The sequence below is a fragment of the Eriocheir sinensis genome, chromosome 60, assembly GCF_024679095.1.
Source record: "Eriocheir sinensis breed Jianghai 21 chromosome 60, ASM2467909v1, whole genome shotgun sequence".
NCBI lineage: Eukaryota > Metazoa > Arthropoda > Malacostraca > Decapoda > Varunidae > Eriocheir > Eriocheir sinensis.
In genome coordinates, this window is record NC_066568.1 from 11,184,969 (window position 1) to 11,194,968 (window position 10,000).

The 10,000-nt window shown below is 40.2% G+C and overlaps 1 protein-coding gene across 1 annotated transcript in view; it reads left to right on the plus strand.

Moving 5' to 3' along the window:
* Positions 1-10,000, plus strand: part of LOC126985966 (synaptic vesicular amine transporter-like) — a 75,154-nt gene that overhangs the window by 51,866 nt on the left and 13,288 nt on the right. Inside the window, exon 6 of the mRNA XM_050841578.1 lies at positions 8,480-8,538. Coding sequence (XP_050697535.1) covers positions 8,480-8,538 — 59 coding nt within the window. The remainder of the gene's footprint in view (positions 1-8,479; positions 8,539-10,000) is intronic.

The following is a 10,000-nucleotide window of genomic DNA, read 5'->3' on the forward strand; positions in this document are numbered from 1 at the left end:
ATTTAGGGAAGGATGAGGAAAATGAGGGAGAAAAAAAGAGGGAAGGTGAGGAAATAAAGAAGGAGGAGGAGAAGGAGCAAGAAAAATAAGAATAATAAAGAAAAAGTAGGATATGAAAATTTGAAAGAAAAAGGGGAGGAGTCAGAGGAGGAAAAAAGAAAGAGGTTAAAGGGTAAAAAAATTGAGGGAAAGGAAAAAAAAAGGAGGAAAAGGAAAAAGGCGGAAAGAGGGGGAAATATAAATTGGAGGAGGAGGAGGAGTGAAAAATTGAGACAAGGCCAAAGATAAAAGATGAACATGAAAAAAATAATAAAAATGAACAAAACTGGAGAAAGATCTTTTAGTTGTATGATCAAAAGTACTTTCTTGGCCGTAATTTCGTAATGCATAACGTAACGCAAGGCAACACAACACAACGTACATACAACCCTTCACAAAAATGCAAGCCAAGCTAACCACAAGACAACATACGAAAAACCAAGGCAACATTAACACACAATGCTAAACCACGCTAATGACCTCTTCTCAGCATTAAAACATAGCCTATGAGACAACCCAATTGAACATTTAGAAATAATAGTTATGACAATAATGAAGTTATGGAGGATACAAAATTAATATATAACCTATCAAGCTCATATCATCAACACAACTAATACTAAAACAAGGCTAGGAAGGAAACTGAGCATGAATGGATTTCCTAGGCTACTCAACTCACTAAACATCTACGTATATAAAGTCTAAGGATTAAGAAACAGCCTATACTATGACAAGCCTAGAACTCTCAACCTAACTTATCAAAGATATATAACTTAGAGAACTCGTTTCATATAACATCTCGGTAATTTAACCTACTTTGTTTAGTAGGTCCGTATCACAATTCAACGCTATTACACTATAGTTCTATGAAATAGCTCGACCTAGGATTATTATAATTATACAACCCATAACAAGTGATGGCTTGGCTATTAATTTTTTCCTTAAATTGCTAATTATTTTAGAGAGCAAATTACATGTTCCTAGACTATTCAAATTTCCATTTGGAACAGATTCCTAGACAATTCAACTTTTCTCTTAGTAAATAAAATGTTACGAATGCTAGGCTATTCAACTTTCAACCTATTCAACAAAATAACATGTTACGCCCTAAAAATAACATCACCAAATATTTAGATGGGTATATTATATAAGAGAGAGAGAGAGAGAGAGAGAGAGAGAGAGAGAGAGAGAAAGGAAAAAAAAAAAAAACAGGTACATGTAAATAGGCTAAAATGTAAACGAGATAGATACTTTATTACAAGAAAAATACATATTGATATAATGACAGATATAGATGTATATAGATACAAATATTATATAAATGTACATGTAAGAAGAAAGAAAGGTAAACTAGAGAAGAGCAGACAAAGAGGCACGTAGGTAATTAAGAAAGAATGAGTGTTGACATAGTTTAGCAGTTATATTAAGTTAGTAGATAAAAGTAGATTTCAAATGAGTAAATATGAAGATGCCAATATAAAAATAGATATATACGAAGGTTAAACATTAGGTATGAGTAGATAAGTAGATGAGGTAGACAAATAGCTAAGAAGTAGATAGAAATAAAAGTAAATATGAATGAAGATATAAAATTAGATAACAAAAGCAATAAAAAAACAAGAGTAAAGATAATTTTATATGGACGTAGGTAAGAAAGCAGTTAGAGTAGGTAAGTTGGTAGGCAGATAGGAGAGGAATTAGCAATAGGTAGTTAGGTAGTTACTTAAGACTCGAAGGTAGTTAGGAAGACAAGAAGTAAGAAAATAGGCAATAATTGAAGTAACAAAAGATATAAATGGAGAGAGAGAGAGAGAGAGAGAGAGAGAGAGAGAGAGAGAGAACCAAGGCACCTGTTACACCCCCCCACCACCACCCCACACACACACACACACGAAACCCTTATTTCCACGCCCCACACACACGCCACACCCACGCCACCCTCAACACATGTCCCCCACGCAACAATACACACCTGGACCGAAGAAGGTCCATCGTGAAGGCTTAAAACGGTGAAATAACGCACAAATGACGATTGATGACACCACACAACCACAAGGAAACACTCCGCCTCGCTGCCTGAACTGTCCCTCCCAAGTTATCGTACAGCCTTACTAAACAAACTCAGCCTTATTTCTTTCTTCTGTATAAGTTACCGCTTATATCAATACGTAAAAGTGTATAAGAAATCTTAATTGAATAGTGAGAGTTGTTAGATTCATTAACAATTCAGTTACAGTGAAACAGTATTATCAGTGTTCCAACCATCAAGAAAGCAAATGAGGAAACCGCCTCAAGTCCTAAAAACACCCACAAAACGCCAAAGCAATATGAAATTCAGCTTTCCATCCAATACAAGGTACCGGGTAGTGTAACGTAGTACCAGTATATTCAAATGATTCCATCCATATTTATCAAGTGTTCCCGTGCATATTTTAACCTACCCATTAGCCTACTATGTATCCAACAGTCATAGTATCAGTAGCTACCACTTTAAACGTCTCCATGCATATATTTACTACGTGTTCTAAATGTTCCCACGCACATTAGCTTCCCAGTAGCTTTAGATGTATCCAGTAACCTTCATAATTATCATCGTGTCGTCACAGGCCTGCCCACTACGTAGCTTAGTTTACGAGTAATGGGTATTTTAAAGGACTTGCTAGAATGGGTACAACGAGCGGTGACTGATATATACACGGCCATATTCTCCAACATTTCGGGGCTCACACATCACTCATGCCAGATTATCGAACTTAGAGCAGCGTATTTACCGGTTTCTGACCTATAACTGTTGCCAAGAAATACCAATAATTAATCATTTAAACGATAATCACATATGAAAGCAGTTATTTGTGTGATGAAAGCTGTTTTTTGCGTCGGAAATGGGTAAACAAAGAGGCTGAGTATGACAGTCTGGCAACGTTGTCACACATCCACATTTAATTTACTTCGTAGAGGTTGTTGTGGGTATTTCCATGGGTAGTTTTGGGTGCCCAGTGGTAGTTTGACAAGGATTCTGTGCTATAAACTTGAAAACAAACCTGACAACCTGAATAATCTCCTTTGTGGGCTTGGGGAAATTGTTGTGAGAGCCGAATGTGTCTGAGAATAATGGGCTGCCCCTCTCTTGTCTTCCCTCTCCTGTGTGATGTCAGGAAGGCCGTGTGCAAGAGTCAACGTGTTAAATGGAACGAACTTAAAGCCAAAGGTGGTTCAGACGAGAAATATTCATGAGTTTAAAGACTGATTGGGTGAATATGGCTTTGGAGTCTGATTAATATGAACATTCTATGGACTATGTGACATCAGAAGAGGGTACGTGAGAGTTGCCAGCATAGCACCAGTGTTTGCAAGAGTATACGTGTTAAATGGAAAGTTCTAAAGCCAAAGGTGGTTTAGAAGAGGAACATTCACGAGTTTAAAGACTGATTAGGTAAATATGGTTGTGGATGCAGGGTAATACGAACTTAATACCAGCTGTGTGCACGAGTCTGCCAGTCAATTATGAGACGGTCTGTATCTTGAGGTGGGTTAGACGAGGAACTTTCACGAGTTTAAAACTGATAAGATGACTATGGTTATGGGTTAAAGGTAATAAACACAATCTATAGACTCTGTGACGTCAGAAGGGGCGGGGCCAGGCTTGCCACGAGGCCATGTGCAAAAATTGACCTGTTTATCCTCTTCCCTCCTGTTTCCGCTTGTGTTAGTTCAGTGCACGACTGATATAATACACAGTTTATTCTTTATGATATGTATTAGTTTAGTATTTAGTATTAATTTATAACTTTAGATTGATACAGTACTTTTTTTCAAGATGTGTTAGTTTAGTAAAGGGTTTATATGACACACTGTATTTCTTAAAAATAAATGTTGATTTACTACACGATTGATTTTAGTGCAATTTTTATTTATCAAGATGTGTGTCCGTTTAGTAAAGTTTGGAGCATACACTATGGCTGCGCGTGGCGGCGGTGCTCATCTCCGTCCCGTTGCCCTCTTTGAGCCTCCGGGGAGAAGAACCCACACCCCGGGACACAGGGTCAGTGTGGCATCCGGGTTACAGCAGTTAACCTTCCCCTGGCTTTCCCAGGTTGTCCGCATAGGGAGGATGAACGGCTGGATGAGCTACACGCCGGCTGCCTGGGGCCGGGATTCGAACCCAGGCCCGTAGATTCTTAGCTAATCACGTAGGTGCATATTAGCACAGTTGTACACTGCTTATCTATCAAGTTGTGTATCCGTTTAGTACACGATTAATATTTACATAGTAAACTGTTTATCAAGATGTATATTGTATAGACTATAGAGACAAACCGATCTCTTGTACCAGTGTTCATAGGTTGAAGTAATTAAGCCACTCGAACAGTTTCCCTCTACAATCGATTTTCTAGAGCTGACACAAGTAATATAGCCTCGCCAGCCTCGCCCTCTGTGTTTTACGAGGCAAGGGAAGGAGAGTGTAGCTGTGTTGCTGTATTGCTGTTCTTGGCAGAGTCTTGGTGTGAGGGAGAGAAGGGAGTGTTGTGTTCCTTAAGCTTCATTTTCTTTATTCATTGTGTTAGGAAGAGAGAGAGAGAGAGCAAGCGATCTATTGTTCTGCGAATCAGTCCCACGATGCCTCTCTCTCTCTCTCTCTTTCCTAACACAATGAATAAAGAAAATGAAGCCCTTAAGGTAGTATTAATAGTAGTAGTAGCAGGAGTAGTAGTAGTAGTAGTAGTAGTAGTAGTAGTAGTAGTAGTAGTAATAGTAGTAGTGGTGGTAACAGTAGTAGTAGTAGTAGTAGTAGTAGTAGCAGCAGTAATAATGATAATAATAAAAATGAGAAGAATGATAAGAAGAATAGCAACAACAACAAGAACAAGAACAAGTGCATCAAAAACAAAAAATAAAATAAAAATAAAATTAAACAAAAAAAAAAATAAAGAAAATAAGAAAGAAAACTCAGAAACGAAAAACAGTATAATATTTGCATTCATGCGCCGCCTGTCTCTGTCTCTTTGTCTGTCTGTTTGTGACGCTAACACGAGGGGGGAGAGAGAGAGAGAGAGAGAGAGAGAGAGAGAGAGAGAGAGTTACAAGGTCTTCATGTAGGTTTGCTAAGAGACAGAAAGAAACCATTGTGTGTGTGTGTGTGTGTGTGTGTGTGTGTGTGTGTGTGAGAGAGAGAGAGAGAGAGAGAGAGAGAGAGAGGAGAAAGGAAGGAAGGAGGGAGGAGAGAGAGAGGGAGGGAAAGAGAGAGAGAGAGAGGTCAAGTGTGTCCTATCGACCTGGCGAGAGAGAGAGAGAGAGAGAGTGAGAGAGAGAGAGAGAGACTATAAAAAGGCTTAACCCAACTACTATTTTTGTTATATAATTGATTTGACATATAATTTGTGTAATAATGTCTCTCTCTCTCTCTCTCTCTCTCTATCTATCTATCTATCTATCTATCTATCTATCTATCTATCTATCTATCTATCTATCTATCCCTCTATCTATCTATCTATCTATCTATCTATCTATCTATCTGTCTTCCCCAAACTCTATTATAAAATTCCTCGTCGCCAAACTCTTGCTAAAATGTGTGTCAATTACCTGTTTATTAAGCGTCTGATTACAGGTATTGAGTTGCCCGGAGAGAGAGAGAGAGAGAGAGAGAGAGAGAGAGAGAGAGAGAGAGATAGAGAGAGATGTTTGGGGGGGTAGGGTGGAAGAGGGGGATAAACAGACATACATATACAGAGAGAAAGAAAGAAAGAAAGAAAGAAGGAAAGAAAGAAAGAAAGAAGGCGAGCAAGAAAGAAGGAAAGAAAGAAAGAAAAAAAAATAAAGAAAAAACAATGAAGAAATGAAGGAAGTAAGATAGGAATAAAAAAAAAAACAAGCGAGGGAGGAAGGAAAAACGACATTAAAAAAAAACAAGAAAAAAAACAAGGAGGAAATCAAGGAAATAAGACAAGAATGAAGAAAGGGACCAAGGAAGGGAGGAAGGAAGAAAGAAATGAAGAGGAAAAAGGAGACAGAAAGAGAGAAGTAGAAAGAGAAAGAAAGAGGAGAGAAGGGGGAAGAGGAAGAAGCCATATTAGCATCTACTTGTTATTAATTGTCATGACTAAAAAGAAGAACATTACTTTTTGTCCAGTACTTCCCAGCCAGCCAGCCATCGTCCGTCCGTAATGTCACAAAAGAGCTTGCAGCGAGAGCTTAATCTTGCTTACTCATTCAATACTTCATTCATCGCCATCGTTTATTGTCCTGTTTCGGCTCCAATACACGTCACAAACATCAGAGCAACACTTTTAATCAATAGAAGGCATTACAACAAACGAACAGGGCAGATTTTAGAAAGAATGACCTCCACGTTGTTTGGTCGGTTAGTCTGGTGTGTTGTTTTCTTGCCGGCAATATCAAGTTATCATCCATCAACTTCCTCCCCCACCACCCACCTCAGCCCCTTCATCTATCACAACCACAATCCTACCCATACCCACGCCCCCAATCCTATCCCCAGACCCAGCACCATCCTCTTCCCCAGACAAACCCCCAGACCCAGCACGTGCCTCTTCGGCTGCCACAAAACACCTTTCCTCACTCCCTTGTGTTTCTAGGCCAGCAAAATGCCTACTACGAACAGTTCAGTGGCGCACAGGCAGCGTAATAGTGAAATAAAATTAGATCTGCCAATTTAAGGGGATTCCATACTAACATTGGTGAGCTCACACATCAGTATGTGATAAAAAATATTGCCGATGTAGTATTTCTGAATGAAACTTTTCTAAATGACACAGTGCCTGAAAACTATGCTTGAATTAAACGTTACTCTAAGTGGTACAGAAAAGATCGATCATCACAAGGAGAATAAGCACAACCCGTTAGTGGCACAGGCAAGTTTTTTATAGTGGCGCCATCTTGTTGGTCTCATGCTGCCGCCCGGAACTCCCTATTTTATCCTCTTTAGAGAGTTAATCCAGAGTCCGGGTTGATAGGCGGTCTTCAGGACAGCATGTGCGGTAGTCTTGGGCCACTCGGCGGGTGTGACGCGAACCAGGATACGGCGCCCGCACGCTGACCACTTAGCCACCGCCTCCCCTTGAACGTTCACGGCATGTACGAAGTTTCCGAAAAAAAATAAAGGAAAGAGAAATAAAGATCATCGGTTTGGAAAAAAATATATCTTGTTCGCAGATACACTGAGACCTTGGATTTTTTTTCTCTGTAGATGACTTCTTGGAATAGTTTAAAGCCTGTGTACGTTTTCCGGGGTGAGCAAAGTTTCCGGAAAAATAAAGGAATGAGACAGTTTTTCCTATGATAACCAGGAACACGTGAATACAGGTGTGATTTTTGTCTATGATGATCAAGAACACACACACAGACACAGTTTTTTTCCTATGATAACCAAGAACACGGGAATAGAGGTATGATTTTTTTCTATGATGAACAAGAACACACATACAGAGACAGTTTTTTTTCCTATGATAACCAAGAACACGGGAATAGAGGTATGATTTTTTTCTATGATGAACAAGAACACACATACAGAGACAGTTTTTTTTCCTATGATAACCAAGAACACGGGAATAGAGGTATGATTTTTTTCTATGATGAACAAGAACACACACACACACACACAGACACAGTTTTTTTCCTATGATAACCAAAAACACGGGAATGGAGATGTGATTTTTTTTCTATGATGAACAAGAACACACATACAGAGACAATTTTTTTCTATGATAACCAAGAACACGGGAATGGAGATGTGATTTTTTTTCTATGATGAACAAGAACACACATACAGAGACAATTTTTTTCTATGATAACCAAGAACACGGGAATAGAGGTATGATTTTTTTCTATGATGAACAAGAACACACATACAGAGACAATTTTTTTCTATGATAACCAAGAACACGGGAATGGAGATGTGATTTTTTTTCTATGATGAACAAGAACACACATACAGAGACAGTTTTTTCCTATGATAACCAAGAACACGGGAATAGAGGTGTGATTTTTTTCTATGATGAACAAGAACACACATACAGAGACAGTTTTTTCCTATGATAACCAAGAACACGGGAATAGAGGTGTGATTTTTTTCTATGATGAACAAGAACACACATACAGAGACAGTTTTTTTCCTATGATAACCAAGAACACGGGAATAGAGGTATGATTTTTTTCTATGATGAACAAGAACACACATACAGAGACAGTTTTTTCCTATGATAACCAAGAGCGCGGGTATATTTAGAGGTGCGTGTTTTTCCTATGATGACCAAGAACACGTGTAAACTCAGGGCAGGGTTTTTATTTGTTTTCTATGACGACCAAGAGAAAAGGTCCATTAGTTCTTTTTCTTTACTATGATGGTCAAGGTCGCGGGTATAGGGACGTGTGTGTTTTCTTGTATGGAGTCGAGGCGTGTCCCTGAAGGCTGTTTGTGTTGCAGGATTGGCTACAGTCTGCCCATGTTTGCCGGCTTCGTCATCATGTTCCTCTCCACACTGAGTGAGTACCGCCCGTCCAACCTTCCTTAACTTACTCCCATCCTCCCCTTCTTTTGTTTCCCTTCCTCCCCTAATTTTACCCCCTTCCTTCCATCCTTTACATTCCTCCATTACTACGTCAATTCCTACGTTTTCTTCCTTCTTCCCTTCCTTCTTCTTCCTCCCATCCTTTGCCTTCCTTTCTCCTCTTCCAGTTCTCCATTACTACGTCCATTCCTCCGTTTTCTTCCTTCTTTCCTTCCTTTCTCCCTTCCTCCCCTTCTTTTGTTTCCCTCCTCCCCTAATTTTACCCCCTTCCTCCCCTAATTTTACCCCCTTCCTCCCATCCTTTGCCTTCCTTTCTCCTCTTCCAGTCCTCCATTCCTACTTTCCTTCCTCCGTTTTCTTCCTTCTTCCCTTCCTTCATCTTCCTCCTTCCTCTTCCATTCTTCTCTTCTAACCTTCCTTCCCTTCCTTTAACTTTCTCTTTTTTTTTTCTTCCCCTCTCGTCTTTCCTTCTTTTTCTCTTTCTCACTTTTTCCCTTCCTCCCTTCCGGAATCTTTCTCCTCTTCCTTTCCTTCTCCCTGAGTGAGTACCACCTGACCTTACGACCTTACGACCTTACTCCCTTTGTCTTTCTTCCCTTTCTCTCCCTTCCCTTCCCTTTCCCTTCCTGCCTTTCCTCCTCCCTTCCTCCCTACCTCCCTCCCTTCCCCCGTCTTCTACTCCTACCTTTTTTCCCTCCTCAGTGTGCCTCCCTCCTTTCCTCCCTTCTGCTCTTCCTTCCTCCCTGTTTCTCTCTCCCTTTCTCCCTTATTTTCCTTCCTTCCTTCCTCTGTCCCTCCCTTCTTCCGTACTTCTGTCTTACTCTTTCCTCCCTTCCTTCCTTCATCCATTCCTCCCTCCCTACCATTCTTCTCTCTCTTGTTATCTTCTCCCTCCCTCCCTCCCTCCAGTCCTCCTTCCTCCTATCTCTACTCCTTCTCTTCCTCCTTCTCCACTCCTCCTTTTTCTCTTCATTTATTTTGCCTCTTCTTCCTCTTCTTCTTTTCTCTCTCTCCTCTTTCTTTTCCTCTCATTACTGGCATCTTTTTTCTTCTTTTTTCCTCTTCCTCTTCCTCTTCCTTCCTCTTCATTTTCTTCCTTCTTTATATTCCTGCTTTTAATCACAAATTCTTTCTCTTCTTCATTCCTTCTCCTGCCCCTCTTTCTCCTCCCCTTCCTCCCCCCCCCATACAGTTCCTCTTCCTCCATTTCCTCCTCCTCCTCCTCCTCCTCCTCTATCCTTCTCTCCCCTATCGTCCACATCTCAATAGCTCCTTCTCTCATACAGCTCCTCCTCCTCCTCCTCCTCCTCCTCCTCCTCCTCCTCCTCCTCCCATAGACTTCCTCCGTACAATAGATGTTTTCAGTCTCAGATGAAACAAAAATATTGACCTAAACTTTGTATGAGGAAAATTCTCTCTCTCTCTCTCTCTCCCGC